Raw genomic sequence first — 19,635 nt, forward strand, 5'->3', positions numbered from 1 at the left:
TTATAGTGCATGCTCACTACATATAATGCACTACTAATAACGAGGGCCTTGCATATTTCGAGAGCTTGCACTAAACGCTGCACTTCCTTGGTCTCTCAGCAATACACCCGCTAAATGTGAAGTCAATCGGATTATGTGTTGTCAAGAAAATCAAAAAGGACAGACAGACGGAGACTCCTTCCATTTTTACTGAGATGTGTTAGCTGCTCACTCATCCAGAGTAAGATATTTTTGAAAGCCGCAGGGGATTACCAGTAATTCAGGCTCTTCATCTACCATCCTCCACCAGAAAATAAAACAAAGATGCATGCTGTGGCGCATTAAAGTCTCATCAGCAGCACTTTTTTTTTAATGGTCACAAAAGCAAGCTTGTTTTTCAAATTAAACTCAGTGTTTGTCGGTAGCTGGTCTCCTGTATTCTAAAACATGGGTCCATTAATATACATGATGTCTTATTAAAAAAACACTCTGCTCATTCAATGTCTGGATTCCAACTTTCAGGCCGACGCCTCAAAGGTAAAGATCATCTCACCGAGAACAGCAGGCGCCATACAGAGGCAGTCGTACTGCGTGACATAATCTATCGTAAATTCCGGGTTGATGGGATAGTGGTGAGCTAATTTGAGCATCTTCTTGAAGGCATCGTAGATGAAGATGAAGCTGATGAGACAGGAGAAGCCCTCCTCCGTGAACCGGGTGAAGTACTGAACCAAGTAGCTGGCGTCAGTGGCCACGAGCACCAGGCAGAAAAACGCCGACCACAGGCCGATCCACAGGCGGAACTCCAGGTAGTCAAACTCGTTGTCTCTGCGAGGAAAGAAACACAGCACGTATTAAAAGATGAAAGGAGTATTGGTTTTTTTAAAGAATAAAAAGGACAATATTTAAAGAATATCTTCATACTATCAAATCCATCATTTGACACATGGACGCTGACAGACTGGTCTCCCTCTGCTCACTGAGCCGGAGATTGAAAATGTTGACTGTTCGTTTTATTTTTTCCTAACAGTGGCCCTGATATGACGTAAGAAAACGGGGAAGGCACCTGCTGAAGTTGAAGAGCAGCCGTTCAAACACCAGAACAGGACCGGTGCTGCTGAGGATGATGAGCGGCTGGCCGCCCAGCAGACAGAAAACCCCGCCTGTGATCGCCGTGCCCAGAAAACTCTCCAACACCCCCTGCGCATGCGGAGGGGAACAATTCAGGGGATGAGTCAGAGCACGAGTGGTCGACGCTTCACAAACTGCTGAAAGGTTCAAATCTCAGTCCGACCTGCATGTTCTCTGTGGCGTCCCCCAGCAGACCGCCGAAGGTGATGGCGTTTGTCACGGTTCCCAGGTAAATAAACAAAATGGCGGACAAGGCCTGAATGTGAAATACATCGGTGAAGTCACTGACAAAGAAAGGCGCTTTTCTTTTGATGTCACGTAGGAGACCCCCACAAAACCTGAAAACAGAGAAACCAGAGGGGTTGTTTTCCACAATAAGGAACACTAAGCACTTGGCCTTCACCTGTATGTCTCTCAAAGAGACACGAACAAACCAAGAAAAGACTTAAATGACTACAAAGAGATACAGACGACTACAAAAAGATACAGCTGCAGAGAGACTCAAAACAGACAGAGACAAAAAGCTACTACAAAGGATCGACTACAAAGAGATGTAAAATGACTACAAATAGACAAAAAAAAAAAAACACATAGGGACACACAATTACTACAAAGAGCCCAGGGGTTAATTGTCTCATAGACCCAACAAAAACAACATTTGGGATATTTAAAGTATTTAAAGTACTAGTATGCAGACCCAAGGACCTACGCTATAAGACTTCTTTCATTTTACAAAACATGGTCCATGCAACACTGAATCATGAGCACAGTGGGGCCAAATGTTCCAACAAGACAATATTCTGTGTAATCAGACAAAAGGACCTTCGGCATGTTTTACATTTTTCTCTGGATATGTCAAGTTGCACTTTGGTTCTTTGTACAATGCTTGTAAACTCATTTAGCTCTTGTGTGTTGTGCAATTTAAATTAACTAAATATTTGCACTCCAGGTTGCGCGTGTTGTTGCTTGAATTTTACACTCTACAGTGGCCATTTAACTATTAGAAATTTTGTGTTTGAAAGGTCATACAAATGCTCTGTGTCTAGTTTTAAGCCTGGTATGCATACTATTATAGATATCCATAAAAAATGTCTTTTATTTCTTCATAATTCCGTACCTTCCAGTCTTCTGCAGCTCGTCCCCAGCAGCATGTCCCTCTCCTCCGTGACCTCCATCATGAGGCATATCTCCATTCATATGAGAGTCCCCTCCAGCATACATGTTTTTCCTAAAACACACAAAAAATACACAGTTTTGTTCAGTCGGACAGGAACCGTACCTATATTGAGCATTTTGGTTGCTAAAAAAGGAACAAGTGTGTTGCATTTAGGGGGATCTATTGGCAGAAATGGAATAAAACGGAGTGGGTCCTCTTTCAAGAGCCCAGAATGGACAAGCCAAACTCTGGCTCTAGCCAGGGCCATTCACACTGGAGAAGTTTCAGTCGGTTGCAATCTACAAACTCACCGCTAGATGTCGCCAAATACTACACACTGCACCTTTAAGTGTCAGCATGTTGCTGCGGCCTCTTTTCTTGAGTTGTTGATCATTAATTAGTTGATTGACCAGTGTGTGTGTGCACACACACACACACACACACACACACACACACACACACACACACACACACACACACACACACACACACACACACACACACACACACACACACACACACACCGGCTTCACCGAGTAAACCTGCAGCTTTAACTAAAGTCCACAGCTGCTCCTTCATAAGTGAACACTGTGCTGTACATCTGGATGCACACGGGTGGTTTTGCAATGATTACTCTTCTGTAACATGATGTAGTTACTGCACACACAGCAGTCAGCACAGATCTTACATGTTTAATGCAAGACCTTGTACTCGCTGACACCAGTTTTTTTTAACCATCAAGTTGTTTTTAAATGTACTCTGTCTGGTATAAATGTCAGATTTCACTTAATTCTGTTCCAGACACATTTTTACAATTTAATTTGAAGCTGCTTCTAAGGCTTAACGTCGCACTGGTAATAAAATAACTTTTGTTATACATATTATGAGGTGCCGTAAATTGATTAATAAATGACCAGCAGACTAATACACAGCCTGAGGACCTTGTAGAACAATTGTGATTTCAGATAAGATAACAAGGAAAACCTCTCAAGGGGTTACTGCCGGGTCACTTTTGATAATCCTCCAGTTACAAGAGAGTTGTAGAGACTCAACGTGGGAACACAGCTGAGAGGTGAAGACACAACGCGAAGACGCAACGCGAAGACGCAACGTGAAGACGCAACGCGAAGACGCAACGCGAAGACGCAACGCGAAGACGCAACGTGAAGACGCAACGCGAAGACGCAACGCGAAGACGCAACGCGAAGACGCAACGTGAAGACGCAACGCGAAGACGCAACGCGAAGACGCAACGTGGGAACACAACGTGAAGACACAACGTGAAGACGCAACGTGGGAACACAAAGTGAAGACGCAACGTGGGAACACAACGTGAAGACACAACGTGAAGACGCAACGTGGGAACACAAAGTGAAGACGCAACGTGAGGACACAACGTGAAGACACAACGTGAGGACACAACGTGAGGACACAACGGAAAGACACAACGTGAAGACACAACGTGAAGACACAACGTGAAGACACAACGTGGGAACACAACGTGGGAACACAACGTGGGAACACAACGTGAAGACACAACGTGGGAACACAACGTGAAGACACAACGTGAAGACACAACGTGAAGACACAACGTGAAGACACAACGTGAAGACGCAACGTGAAGACGCAACGTGAAGACGCAACGTGAAGACGCAACGTGAAGACGTAACGTGAAGACACAACGTGAAGACACAACGTGAGGACGCAACGTGAAGACGCAACGTGAAGACACAACGTGAGGACACAACGTGAAGACGCAACGTGAAGACACAACGTGAAGACGCAACGTGAAGACGTAACGTGAAGACACAACGTGAGGACACAACGTGAAGACACAACGTGAGGACACAACGTGAGGACACAACATGAAGACACAACGTGAGGACAGAACGTGAAGACGCAACGTGAAGACGCAACGTGAGGACGCAACGTGAAGACACAACGTGAGGACACAACGTGAAGACACAACGTAAGGACACAACGTGAGGACACAATGTAAAGACACAACGTGAAGACACAACGTGAGGACACAACGTGAGGACACAACGTGAGGACACAATGTAAAGACACAATGTGAAGACACAACGTGAAGACACAACGTGAAGACACACGTGAGGACACAATGTGAAGACACAACGTAAGGACACAACGTGAGGACACAATGTGAAGACACAACGTGAAGACACAACGTGAGGACACAACGTGAAGACGCAACGTGAAGACACAACGTGAGGACACAACGTGAGGACACAACGTGAAGACACAACGTGAGGACACAACGTGAAGACACAACGTGAGGACACAACGTGAAGACACAACATGAAGACACAACGTGAGAACACAACATGAAGACACAACGTGAGGACACAACATGAAGACACAACGTGAGGACACAACATGAAGACACAACGTGAGAACACAACATGAAGACACAACGTGAGGACACAACGTGAAGACGCAACGTGAGGACACAACGTGAGGACACAACGTGAGGACACAACGTGAGGACACAATGTGAAGACACAACGTGAGACTTAAAGATTTAGACTTAATGCAGTTAAGTGCAGTGCAGTGCATGGGACAATATGAACATTACATACGCCACGACGATTATTCTGGCCAAAATAATTGAGATTCACTAATTGATAACGATAATCGTGAAAAAATGCTTTTTAGTGAACATTAATTAAGGTAATAATCATAAATACCAGGATCCCCATGCATAAAATAGCAACATTGTTCTATCTTACATGATAATTCCTATATGTTCTTGAATCTGGCTCTATTTCTGCTCCATGACAGCGAGCTAGACAGCACTCATGGCGATATTCACGTTTATTCCGATAATGGAAAGCACGATCAACTTATTGTAAGCGTATTCACTGTATTAAAAAGAAGAAAATGACAGACTAAATATGATAAAAACTAACAAGGACATTTGACACAGCACTAAGACATGACGGACCTTTTGTCAGAGGAGGGGAGGGATTTCGGGGGCTCTATCCTGATGGCCGGGTCCCATTCTCCAGGAGGAAGCACGATCACCTCATCCAGGAACTCGTCGATACCGGCCAGCAGGTCTTGTCTGTCCTTGGCCTTGTAGGCGATGTCGTGAAAGATCTGAACACAGACAGAGAGGGACGAGGCATTCGACTGTGAAAAAGACCTGTCACAGCACGCAGCGAACCATTGTGTCAGATTACAGGATTAATGGATGGGGAGCATCAAAAATACAACAATTACGCAATTAATATCTGATCGGGACAGAGATCAATAAAATGTGAATGCAATGCAGCTCTGGGGTTTCAGAGGAAACAGTTAATGTCTGAATACATTCTAACTTTGGATTTGGTTGAATTATTTTCCACTGCTCACATTTTTGACTTTTAATATTTGCATACTTTGGGTTTGAGTTTTTATTATATTATTTATTGTAATTTTTTAACTAAAATGTCTTCCCCACAGAACAACTTGAAGAATATTCCTGATCGACAGATCTTTGCATTGTTAATTGAATGCCTTCTCAGCATCTTGTTCAGGAATTATCAGAGATATTTATATGTGAACAAAGTTATGAAATACAACTTGAGTGCACGAATCAAAGTAGAAAGAAAACGCCACTCAAACGAGTAGCAGGCAGCTCAAACTTTAAGGTACTTTAAGAAGCTGATTGTCGGCCTCCGCATGGGGCAGACAAAATCACACGAACAGCTGACAACCCCATAAAGTACGGCTGAGATAACGACCATAGAGCAGAGCAGCAAAAATCTAACAGCAATGGTTCACAAATCCCTCTGAAATGTTCTGCTCTATGTAAACATTAAAATTCGTCAGAGACAATGTGTGTTGTTGGCAGTCGAACCTCATCGGACATCAGCGTGGCGATCGCTCTGCCGATCTCATGGTACGACTTGGCTTTGCCTTTGGGTCCGAGCAGGATGAATAGGAATCTGCAAAGGGTACAAAATCATTTGTATTAATAATGCCAATTATCTTTTTACTTGCTCTGCAACGGATTCACTTTTGAAATAAAGAAGACTTTAAATCTACGTTAGAACCAGATATCAAATAATCATGCTTTATTAGTTTTTTTATAGCATCCTTTTCATATTTACTTTATGTTCAGGTTTCTGGTTTAATGTCTGGTTTTAATGTCAGCGTTTTTATTTTCTCTTTACAAGACTGCAAACTATTTGCATGTATTATTCACAACGTGGACACAGTCACTCCAAACACAAAGAGATATTGTTAATGTGTTTTGTCTACAGGGAAGCTGCTGCAGACCGAATACTGGCCATCCATTCAAATTATGTGTGTTTACCACGAGTATTCAGCCATAAAAGTGACGCACTCCATACGCAACCAGAGCAGAGAAATTCCTGAAGGGCATTGTCGCTCTCTCTCTCTCTCACACACACACACACACACACACACACACACACACACACACACACACACACACACACACTTTACTAGTTCAACAGAAAATAAAATAGTTTTATGGCTCTTTGGTTATCTCTTGGGATTTATTTATGATTTAAGGTGAACACAGAGACACCTAAATAGTATGCATGCCTTACAATATCATGCAATCCACTCTTTTGTTAATTAGCGGGTGGACATTGTATATTTTATGACTGTGTTTTTCACAGATTTCGGTCAATGTTCTGAAACCTTGAAAAAGACGCGTAAAGCACCGTACAAGTTGCACCTTGATGACTACAACTCTCAACGAAAATTCGGTACCGACGCATCTCTCCACATTATTTATGGATTCCTGGAGCTCAGACGTGACTCTCGGCTACCTTGTGGGAACCGGGACCTCCGTCAGCGCTCCCAGCATCACAGCTTGCTGCAGACGAACAAACGCCACGAACGGCGAGTCCAGGAAGTCCACCTCCCCCACCAGCACGTTGGACGCCTCGGCGTCTCTCGGCAACTTCTTCATGAACTTGTTCCTCAGCTGAAAGCACAAAAGGGGCGAACGGGAGGAGACGGCAAATGTTATTTTCACACCAGCAAGCTACCCAACACAATTAAACAAACCTATATCAACCCAGACAATCCCATTCAGCTTAAATACCAAACCGGGGAGGCGCCCATGGGATCTAAATGAGGAACTAGTGGTAAAATGAGGTTTGCATTTCTCTCCGTCATGGCGACGGTGAGGTGTGTGAAGATGGAGGTCAGACACCTGCGGAGCTCCGCAGGTTCAACACTTTACCTTTAAGAGGACATTAAAGTCCTGTGACTCTTGCATGTGCAACAAAAGCAACATACCAACGCGTGTACATGTCTTTCCTTGTTTCGTGTTGTGAACATGTTTCGGTTCTTGGTGTGAAAACTTTGAAAAAAACACATTTTGCTGGGATTCATTACAAAATAATTCTTTGTTAAATGGAGCTCATGAGGCGTCCTGAAGGTTTATCTTTGCGCAGAAGAGTTTCTAAATGTTTTTGTTGGATTTTAAATCGCATATCGGAAGATCCAGTTTATTAAAGCTCGGGTTGGTAATCTTGAGAAACTGGCAAAAGCACGCTGGATTATAAACATCATCCAACTGAAAAACCCAGGCCAGACTGGCCAACTCGTTTCCAATGAAAGTAGCTCTTAATTGTCACATTTTGGTATAAAAGTCCCTTGAGATGCCAATTCATGTCCCTCCGTACGCCACTTTTCTCTGTTTTTAATCCAGGAGTGGTTATTGCAAGTTAAAATCACATATAATTATTAATTCCCCAATCATAAGATGTTCCATATGATAAACAAGTAGTGGCATGTTTATGAGCAGCTCGAGATCACTAATAGATAAAAACTTAGACAAAGAACCATAAACATCCAGATAAGATTGTCATGGAAAACTACTGTGTTATACATTAACTTGCAAAGAGCCGGCAGGAACCGCTTCCTAAGACACAGCCGGTGATAATCAGAGCACCTGTGGGCCCTGGACGGTCACATTTCTTCACATAAAACAATTCCAAGTTTGGTGTCCAAAGAGTCAAAAAGTGGACATTTAACTTGAACTAATGTTGACTTTATCCCGACAGACCCCACTGGAACATTCGGGTAAATATGATTGACAGATATTTTGCGCTTGTTATCACATTTACAACCTGGTGGATTCTTCATTTGTTCATTCTACTATATTCCAGTCCAATCTGAAGACAGATGTTATAATTCCCAATATATTTCCCTTCCATTCACTCCCCACTGGTTCACTACCAAATGCTTCCACAGCCACACGAACAATGGATTTAAAAACAATCCAGTTCTTTTTAATCCTTATTTCTCTAACAATCAATGACCTGTTCTACTAACAGGCCAAGAAGAATCCATAATGATCAGTGCCTCGACAAAGACAGCTGCTCTTCTCAGGGATCAGGACCAATAAAATGAGGCAGTAAAGAAAGATTGATGCTAAATTAAGATAGTTTTTTCACTATGTAAATTTACTATGATAGCAGATAATCAATCAGCTGTCCAGAGAAAGTTCTAGATACCAAACCAAAGTAAGAGTCATCAGCTGATGTTGAATGTGGCTTTAAAATCAGCTGTGCCAGGATTTTAAGTGGATTAGATCCCAAAGAACACTGACATTTCCTCCAATTAATTAGGCTGCCAGTAAACAACCCAAACTGCAAAGTTAAAAAAAAAGAGTCTAAAAGCAGTTTTGTCAGCCTGAAATTAATTGTATTTAATCAATAAGATGACGTATGAATTAAACTGTTCACAATGAGCTAAAAGAGCTAAAAGAACATAATGGCCGTCTATCGCTTGTCATCGTGCCCGCCAAACCCAGATCATGCACTGGCAGGGTCGCTGCCAATAACCTCTGAGGACTGGAATCCCATAAACTAGTGACCTTCCTCTGGCGAGATCCAAACAGATCCCATAAGAGGCTGTTGAGCCTTGTTGGCAGGAGGTTTGTCTGTAAATGATTGAGAAGCTAAACCTGCGTAACTGCACACCCTGACCCGAGTCCAATCACCGCAAAGTCACACCACCTCCATAAACTACGTCTACCCGAATCTGTTCCTGACACTCGATTCTTAACTGGCATGAGGCTCAAACTCTTTATTTATTATCTTAAGACAAGACATCTCGTAAAAGCTTGCAAATTACTAAATATCGTTTCCTTGTTCTTCTTATGTTTGTTAAAATTGCGGGTTTGAGCTCATTTGTCTGACATTTTTGCATCCATCCCAATATGTCATCAGTTTTCATAGGAACGATTTATTTTGTTAAAAGGTAGTTTCAATGAAAACTAGTTGTAGAAATGATTTCCAATCATGCTGTTGAACTTCACTTCTATCATGTAGCGGGAGGAGGCAGAAATCTCAAGATGGACGTCTCAAAATCTACCTGAGTAAATGTTGCTGGCATGTGAGAAAGTGTATGTTGCTGACCCTTCGAAGCCAAAATCACTGCAGAAAAACATTTGTTTTCAATTAAAAAGTCTCATTGGCTTTTATATACGTTAACAAAAACTTGAACATTACATTGAATACACAGGTTGTTGTTTTTTAACCAATCTATGTTTAGGCCTCTGCTCGAAAATTGCATACCCAAACTAAAAAGGGTGTAGCTCTGCTATTTGAATACTTTTGGTTATAATAAAAAAGGTACACATGTGAGATTTTGTTCAGATGTGTAAATATCAGTCTATATGTTACTGGTTAAGAGTAAATGAAGATGACACAAAACAAAAATTAAAAGGTTTCAGGTCCGCCTAAAAGAAAAATCACTTTCAGGATGATCATTTCTTTGAAATGATGCAGCTGTAAGGTCCAACTCTAACCCAACTCATAGCACATTATGTGAACATTCTCTCTGCAAAGGTTGATTTGATAAAGTGAAGCAGAACAAAGCTAGAGAGGGTTTAGTACGGAGAAAATTCAGATGAGGTCTCAAAAATTTGCATTGGGACACATTTGCGCGCATCTGTAACATTTTAATTTTTTCATGTACCAAACCATATATTTCACTTGTATATTACTTATGGTGTTCAATACATCCAAATACAGCAGGGATTTTTTTCTTCTTCATAAAACAAGCTATGATTTACAGTTTTATATAACAATCGCTCAGTGTTGGCCTTTGGGAAAGTCCAAACAATGCAGCAATGAGATAACAGCCTTGTGGTTAGCGTGGAAATGATCGCTGCATGTCGGCCCACAGAGGAAACATCCGAGTGGTATTTATAGGCTGAGTGGGTGTGGAAGAGCTTCGGTTAAGAAGCCGTGCTTCCTGTCCTTCTGTCTCACGGGAGGACATACTGGGTCCGTCTGAACTAAATCTTTTTTTCAAAAGTCATGAATCCGCTCAGACCGGAAAGATTGAGATGTGAACTCCGCAGCAGTGACCTCAACCTCACGTTCTGAAACACTACGAGTTACGTGACTCGTAGTTTACTCAACACTCATTGATAAAGACGGAGAGAAAGCCTCTCCGATATCTCCTCGAGGTGCGACGGATAATCTCCGTGACTCGTAAAGTTGTAGCGGAAGCCGGCTGGAAGAATACAAATGTGTGAGTTTGGGTTTGTAACTTTCCATTCTTACGTAATCGTTGATTGATCATCAATTCCTTTCTTTCTGTTATTCCTTGGACCAAAAGATTCTTGGCCTACTAACAAAATCTCAAAACTGACCATGAAAGGAAAGGTTTCTGTAGATTTTTGACACTCAATAAACGGCTGTGCTGAGGAGAGACATTACATAAGCAACTGGGATATTGTTGCAGTCTTGGCTGCAGCCGACTAGTTGGACCAATGTACTTTAGACAAGCTTAACTTAACACATGTCACTTCAAGGAGACTGCTGTTTAAACGGTCGACACTTCTACACTGGACCAATGCATCACTTTGCTTCTATAAAAAAAACAACTATAATACAACTTAAACTTAATTAAGTTAACATTTGAAGATGTTCTGTCATGATCTTGACCAATTCATCCGATGTGTATCTGACACTTGCAATACATCTCGAGATTCTTCAGACAAAGGGAACTATTATCTGTGGTTTTTTGTTTTATTTGCATTTAAAATTTTGAGTAGAACATCATTAAAAAAAAAATTAAAAAAGAATCACCAACAGAAACTCATCAACTTCAGTTTTCCAAGTCTAATGTTCTAGCGGTGCCCACAACGTTTTGGTTGATTGACTGCAGCAAAATAATTCAGGGACAAATTGAAGACATGTATTTCTGTTAAATCATCAGGTTGACTCACCTGGTCTTTTTCTGGTTTGTCAGAAATGTCGTTCAGGCTGCTGGAGGTCAGGTTCCGGTGAGTTGTGGTGGGACTATCTGCAAAAAACCCGTCAACCCCGTTCGGTTAGACCAGCTGCACTCATTGAACTGAATGTGGAGAAAAAGGATGGCAGAGGAACAAGAAAACACAGACAGTGGCCCAGACAGTTTGCTCCCAAAGCAGCGCCGAAAATAAATAACCAGACAACAGCAAAGCATGAAGAGGTTTCAGATGCCAATAACTTCCATCTACTTAATAGCTGGAGCACAACACTTTGAAGCAAACGTTTAAGTCAAGCTGAAAACATCTTTCCGAGCTATATACAATCTGCTGTAAACCTTAAATCGGCCTTATGAATACTGTTCCATTCAAGTGATTTCCAGTCTTAAATTAGAAGGTAAAGCACCCACAATGTTCTGTGAGATCAATATAAAGTAGAGCCTCCCCGAACCACGACCATATTCCCTCGTAGAGAACCAGACCAACTCTTAGCACAACATTGCCTTTTTCTATTTAGTGTTTAATGCACTACAGCGCCAAAAACTCGACAACATGACGTTGACTTTTTAAACTTCGAACTCGAATCTCAGAGCAGCTAGCGGTTCGGTCCACTTTATTCTACAACTATAATTAAATTATTCTTCAATGGAGGTCTTTCTCTGCACTCGCTAGTTGAGGAATTATCGAGGAAGACAAATGCAGTGCTCACTTACAAATAATAAGTGCATCCAGCCCTTACTGTGTAAAAAAATAATAAAGATGCTTCACTGTTGAGAATATCTGATCACCTTCGTGTCCGTCTTTCACATCAAAGTCTTCCACTAAGTGCAGCTGAGGACTCTGACTGACGCTATGCTGACTTTTGGTTTCAGCTCATCAGCGACCTGACAGCAGAACGTGACCTTACCGACGTCCCGGAGCAAATTCTGATGCCACTGTAGCCTTTCATGCATCTGCCCCCTGAGGATTATTGGTAATAACATGCTTGACAGTATGATGCAGCCAGTATAAATGATAGAAATTGTAGTACTAAAAAAACTACTTCATTAAAAAAGGTAAATACATACGAGATCAAGTTTTGTGGGGGGGAGGTGGTGGGGGGGGACAACTACTCAATGCCACTACTATATAAAGCACTAAAAAGTAAAAAGAGTACTACTACTACTAGAAGACAGTTTACTACAGTTTCATGGCTACGTTCAAACTGCAGATGAAAGTTTTCCAGTTCTGACATTTTTCACTCGCATGTGACACAAATCGGATGAAAAAAAAAAAATTCAATTCAATTCCTGTCTGGACGCGTGTAAAAAAGTGAGGCCTTGGGCAGAGTGGCTGAGTGAGTTATATTAATACGAAAGACTGGGAGAAAATTGGAAGAAAAAAAAAAGAGCCAAATAAACGAGCCACTTGGGTTTTTATAAGATGCCTCACACAAAACTCAAACATAAAGCGAGCCGTGATTCCACCAGAACTGATTGGTGGTCTGCAGTGTGAACGTAGACCGGGTCCAGTGAACTTACTAAGCCAGTCCATGCTGGTACTCCTCTGGGACTGCAAGTCCTCCATTGAAATGTGACCCGACAGGCAAGTCACTGAGTTCTCGAGAGGACTACGAGCTTTTAGTGGCAGCAGCAGGTTATCAAACCCAATCCAGGGCAGCAGAAAAGGAAGGAAAAGAGAGATGATAGACACGCCCACTGAGCCCAAGCAAGACATTTGTTAGGAGAATGAAATCAAGTGGTTAAAAGATGTGTAAAACAGGATCTATCTGTATTTTTACATGCTGTGCAGAGGAGGAAAGGCACCATTAAAATCAGGGCACCATGGGTCAATGGACAGGATTACTGCAACGGGAGTCAATTGTCAGATAGTATTTTAATAAACTGGAGGATGTACTTTATCCTTGTTCCACTGATATCAATTCATTATTATCGGTGACCCTCTTCATATCAGAGCTGTGATGCTGATAAGGGCGTTTCATGTTATGAATTTCCATTTGAACACAAAGCGAATACCGTTTCTTTTGAAAGTCATAAACCCGTTTCATAAGCAGCAGGTAATAAATAACTTCACTTTACAGAGACCCATGGCTGGTAACAGATTAATTATGCTGTTAACACGGTGAAACATCCAGTTACTCAATGCGTAACAATCAAAGGACTCATACAGGAGTTGTTAAGTTAGACATCAGTGTGAATGAGGGCTGTCACTTTGAATCTCACCGCTTAAGATTGAGTATTCTATTCGCTGCTGATTAATTAGATTTGATAAGCTGTTTATTTGCAGCTTATTTGCATTCATCTGAACTGATGAATATTGTAACCAATTTCACTGGCAAAATATTTTGTCACAGAATTAGGTTTAATAGGCTTGAAATGCTGCATAAAAATGATGCATCTATTAGATACTGAAACTACAATTCTATCAAAATGGCCAAAATGTGTTTATCGTTTTGTATTAGTTAGAATGCAGATCTCTTTGTACTTTCTCTGTCTGGGATATTCCTCAGTGAAGCAAAGTGACAGCCCTTCCTGTGAGATGAGAAGAGATGTCATAACAACAAAATCACAAGGTTAATTAAAATCCATCATCAATTTAGGAGATTTGGACTGCTGTAAATCATAATTCTCTATTCGTCACATCTTGATCATGACAAATTAGTTTTATGACCCCACATGGCCTCGGACTTTTCTCACCTTGAGTCATAAATTCCTACACTGAACTTAATTCATCAGTGTCAAAATTTACAGCCAAAGTCAATTTAAAATGAGTTCCATCTGCTCTTACAGGTGATGATCAATTACGTTATATGCATCTGTGAATGCAGTTAGTACAGTTACCCACAGTGAGGTTATCAAAAGTGTTGTTCAGAGTGATAACACCAAATGTTTGTGGGGAATTAGCAAAAGACATCTACAAACTTTAGTTCCGCTAGTTGAATGAGTTAAGTTACGTGAGAAAGTAGAAGTACTAATAGTCGCACTTTACAAAGGGTTTGTGTGTTAACGCCTTTAAAATAAAGTAATAAAGTCTCCAATTTAACCATTAAGGACAAGCTGGTACACATTTCGGACCAAAACGTGCCACATTAGTGGGTTCAAGCAGAGGAGGGCAGCAGTGGGTCCGTTATGTGGCTTTCCTCACCCAATGCCCTCCAAATCCAATGCAGGTGTGTACAGCTACAGTAAATACATTATAGAGTAAGTGGCAAATTTAGTTTTTTCTATCACAAAAATAAATAAACAAAAGACTGCACCAAACTGGTCAAATCAGTATTACCGTTTTCCTGGTTGGAAAACAGCCTACTTGCACTGGAGACCGTCTTGCCGATGTCAGCCAGAGAGCGCAGGTTGGACTTCTTGGTCTGGTGACGATGTTTCCGTAGCAACGTGTACGTCACTTTGTCCTTCAGCTCCGCTTTCAGCTGGCCGATCTCTATCTGGTTGTCAGTGATCATCTCTGGAGGAGCGCACAGAGACAGAGAGAGAGAGAGAGAGGGTAAACAACATTATTGGCAATAATCTAACGATACAATACAGGGGCTACGAGTCAATGTATTTGTGATACTGTAAGCTAATAGGTATATTGTGATTTTCCCTTATCAAGTTTAGGGAAAACCCGTCATGAAGAACACACCGCCATATACAAAGAGTGGGATCTGCATTCATCAGAGTCCGTCACATCAAACATCACAGCACTACTTTCTGAAAAATAAATCTTTGCATATCAAAAACTTTTTTTTTTTAAACAAAAGTTGAAAATCAAAATCTATTCAACTTTCAGTGACATTTATTTAAAAATACAACTAAAATACCAAACCCTCAATGTCAACATATCATTTTGACTTTATATGCAACATGGAAAATGTAATTTATCCGAGCAGTCAGAACGTTTTTTGTAAATTGTACCAATTGTTTCAGCACCTGAGGGCACACAGAGTAGGATTTTCCTCAAAAAAAACATTTTATGTATCATGTATGTATGTGGCATGCAATGATTCCCCAGAAAATGGTTTCCCTGTCCTGCAGCATTTAACCCAACAGTCTTAATTTAGTAACAACTGAAGTAAACATAAATAGTTTCCTCATTCTTGTGCCACCCAGTCGGTGATGCTCCTGCGTGAAAGTCTTCATGATATCGTGAAACGGCTCAATCAAAAGGTCTTGCCTTTTAAAAATAAAAGAAGAAGAAGAAGGTCAGAAGCCTGAAAGCCGACAGATAGCAGCCTCGGGGAGTTTCTCTTCTCGTGGAGGGGTAGTGCCGCTAATGGCCCATCAGTCAAGTCGGCTGGCCTCAAAGCAAGAGGCCCAGCTCCGCTCGTCCTGTGCAAGCGCATGCAGCACACTCAATTACTTCACATTAATCACTCCAAGTGGGAACTCTTCCTCCTGCTCACTCATGCAGACAAAAAACGAGGAGGGTTGGCTGTCCTCAAATTGGGAAGTTTTTTTTGTGTGACCATTTACAAACTACTATTTGAACCCCCCCACCACCAGTGTTCGGGTACAAAGTACAGTACTGGCCGGACTTGCCTTAGAGCTGTGACCTTTTGCTTCTCTTAAAGCAAAGAAGAGGAAGGAAGGAAGGAAGGAAGGAAGGAAGCATCAATCCATAAACCTGCACGTGGCTCTGCCTATAATGTCCATCACAGAGTGGATCGAAATCAAACCGGCAGATGGGTTCTCTGCCGACCTTCGCCAATGTCATCAGTATTAAAAAAAAAAAACACTATAATATTCACTGGAAATGGAGCGAGTACGTTAAAACGGACCAGCTTCTTGTTGCTGAATCTACACAACCTTTATATTAAATACATTTTCGATTAACACATTTGTTTTTTGATTGTTTTACCAAATATCCGCTCTTGGCCAATCATCATTAAAATTGTTGTGGTTCTGTTGAGGCACCTCAAAGCACGTAAGGTGAGTTGACCTAACACTCAGATGCGGTAAAGGGGCAGATTGCACATGTAAATAATTCAAAGTAACGCTGTTTTTAATGTCCTCTGTGATTGTGGTAGAGATTCGCTAACTCTGATAAAACCAGAGTAATCTCAGTTTGGGCTTGAAAAGGACACATTTAGAACAGAGAGCCTGCGTTACAATGTCATGACGTAGAGTGTGAAAGACATACGTGGTAGGAAGAGTTAAATGGAAGCGTCTCTGCATCAAGTTGCATTATGGGAAGTGTAGGATCCAGGAGTTGTGGAACTGAAAACAATTGTGTTTTTTTTAAATTGGACTCTAGCAAGCCACACCCAACTTTATGAACATGCAATTTTAAATGCGTGTGTTTTAGGGTGCTTTTCACTCCTCACCTGGATAAATACGAACGTTAGTACTAACAAATAGCTAACGGTACAATCAAAGCTAGCTATCTTTGTTAGCTAGCTTTGATTGATAGCTACCAATCAAAGCTAGCTATCTTTGTTAGCTAGCTTTGATTGATACCTATCAATCAAACCCAAACCACCAAACTCAGATTGCTGGGAAAGGTGCGGTGCGGTTTGTTTGTGGCGTGAAAGCAAACAAACTAATCAGAGGAATTTATGACAGCAGACATGATTTTATCATGAGTTCAAAATCTTAGCTACCAATAAATCCATCCGCTGAACATGAAATCTGTTCAGGAAGCAAATCTCATGATTGATCTTTCTCAGGCTATGTTATGAGCATGTCAGTGGAGGCATTTCCCCTGTTAAAGCTGATGGTCTTGTATCTGATTCTGTGTACTTGTTCAGTCTAATAATACTAATAATGCGTATAATCAGTTATTTCTTTGATTTCCCCCACTGAGTTCCTGCTGATGCAGGTTGGCGATCGTGTCACTTGTTACTCCATTGGTAAAAGAAAAAGAAAAAAAAAGTCAACGTGACAGGAACCAGATCAGAACTAAAAAACAGAAATGTTTCTTTCCTTTTTTAATCTTTCCTTAGTCTGAACCAGATGAACTGAACTACAGGTGTGAAAGCACCCTCAATGATTCTGCTCAGTTATCGTAAAAACACTAATTTCACTCATATAATTGCACCAGTCTACACTGTAAAAGATAATGCGATTCATGAAACCAATAACTAATAACTTTTCACTGCATTAAAAATTGTTTTACCTCAACCTGAAAACCATCCAAAATGCAGTGCAATTTCCTCCCCTTACGCGAGTGGACTCGTGACCTGCGGCTAGCTTACCGACAACCTGCGGGAGCGTGGAAGCTTCCATGTCCAGCATGATGGTGCCTTTCTCGATGCACGTCCGCAGCTCAAACAGGCTGTGTAAGGACAGCGTGGCCACGTGGGGTTTACTCCAGCGTTCACCTCCTTTCTCCACCTTCTCCTCAAACTTGATCCACCTGGAGGGATGAAAAACAATGAATGAAAAACGATGACAAATGTCCACATTTGTAAAAAAGAGAGTTTCATAATAATACTTAATTAATTAATAAACAATATTTTTGGAGACATTAAAGTTATATTACAGGATCAAACAATGGCAACATGCAACAGACGTCAATATACAAATATAAACAATAAAATGTGTCATCGTTTGTCTCACAAAAGCTGGATCGATGCCAAGCTATCCAGGAAACTTCTAATTAAATAAGACAAAGCACATTCTGTCCACAAACAGTAGAATGGCAGCTATTGGAAGACATCTAAAATGATCCTGTTTTGTGTTATACCTTACACTATAGTAAACTATCTACTATGTTTTATTGTTGTATTACACTACATAGTATATGACTACACCAGATACTATGTCTCATATACCATACTATATTATGTTAATATGTTACATTGACTCTTGCACTAGGCTTTTATATTAATGCAGACAAACAAATGCAGACAAATGCTATTATTCCTACCACTCACTCTATAGCACCATCCACTTTACCATGTTCCTTTGGTCTCTAAATGCTCTTGTGTGGTTTCTATTGTTAGTCATGTCATTGTGAAACTCGTGATAAACTGTCAGATTTGTGCAATTTGCAATTTCCCTTTTATTACTTCTCTAATACTCAACCTTCAAAGATGCCTCTTTGTTATTTATTCCATGTTGCCAAAGTCACATTAAGTCAGAGTGAGAGAATTCAGTTCTTTGTTTTCTTCACGGGGAAGAAGAAAATGTTCTGTTCTTAAATTCAGAGAGAGTGGTCTCTCTCTCTCTCTCTCTCTCTCTCTCTCTCTCTCTCTCTCTCTCTCTCTCTCTCTCTCTCTCTCTCTCTCTCTCTCTCTCTCTCTCTCTCTCTCTCTCTCTCTCTCTCTCTCTCTCTCTCCTCTCTCTCTCTCTCTCTCTCTCTCTCTCCTCTCATCTCTCTCTCTCTCTCTCTCTCTCTCTCTCTGAGATGAGAAACTGAACATTACTGAAAAGTTGTTTCTATACCAGGGCTTTATTTGACCCGTTTTGGCTGCCAGCATAGCACTTGGTGGACAGCCAGCACTTGTGAGATCTTTTATCCGTGTTGGGTCCACTGAGTGCTCTTGGTGAGACTTTGGACCGGGTCTTAATCCCTGCAGTTATCTGCAGAATAATAAGTTTGACAATAAAGATGCAGGACTGATTTATTTCCCCTATTGTAAGCATGACAAACTCGCTTAAAAAAGGGTCTGGGACTGTAATCCTCTTATTACCGTTTTAACCCTGCTGACCCTCTTGTATTGTATCATTTAGAATTTACTGTGGTACACTGCAGATAACTCTGCCCTATTATATTCATATATTTTTTGTTTTGACATTTTCCACCATCACCTCGACCTTATTTTACTTTGTACTTTGTTTTACATTGTATATTGAGAGAGTGACAATACATTTTACCTTATTGTGTTTGATGATTAGGGGTTTGTTTTTCTCCAAATGGTTGGCCCTCCATCTCATTCATTTGCATTTTGACTGACATTTGATCTGATCCAGGTTAAACTTTCAAGCTGTAGTGTTACCTTTTAAATTTTGGGGGGCGGGGTGGATTAAGTATTCTGAAAGTCTTTGACAATAGAGTTCTTCAGAAGAGTTCCTCTGGAGAATCACTCAAGCAACAGTGAAGCAAAATGTAACTTCTCTCTGCAGTATAATTGGTCAGAGGTTACGGTATCAGATCAACTCATTTGGAGCCTCAAACAGCA

At 41.1% G+C, this 19,635-nt stretch overlaps 1 protein-coding gene across 1 annotated transcript in view; it reads right to left on the reverse strand.

Moving 5' to 3' along the window:
- slc4a4a (solute carrier family 4 member 4a) overlaps window positions 1-19,635 on the reverse strand; it is a gene marked incomplete at its 3' end in the record, with an annotated part of 49,704 nt that overhangs the window by 14,679 nt on the left and 15,390 nt on the right. Inside the window, exons 4-13 of the mRNA XM_079221619.1 lie at window positions 17,707-17,867; window positions 14,799-14,978; window positions 11,499-11,575; window positions 7,072-7,229; window positions 6,129-6,216; window positions 5,232-5,386; window positions 2,228-2,338; window positions 1,274-1,448; window positions 1,046-1,179; window positions 533-807 (exon numbers count right to left, since the gene is read on the reverse strand). Coding sequence (XP_079077745.1) covers window positions 533-807; window positions 1,046-1,179; window positions 1,274-1,448; window positions 2,228-2,338; window positions 5,232-5,386; window positions 6,129-6,216; window positions 7,072-7,229; window positions 11,499-11,575; window positions 14,799-14,978; window positions 17,707-17,867 — 1,514 coding nt within the window. The remainder of the gene's footprint in view (window positions 1-532; window positions 808-1,045; window positions 1,180-1,273; window positions 1,449-2,227; window positions 2,339-5,231; window positions 5,387-6,128; window positions 6,217-7,071; window positions 7,230-11,498; window positions 11,576-14,798; window positions 14,979-17,706; window positions 17,868-19,635) is intronic.

The sequence above is a fragment of the Taurulus bubalis genome (genome assembly GCF_910589615.1).
Source record: "Taurulus bubalis genome assembly, chromosome: 8".
Classification (NCBI taxonomy): domain Eukaryota; kingdom Metazoa; phylum Chordata; class Actinopteri; order Perciformes; family Cottidae; genus Taurulus; species Taurulus bubalis.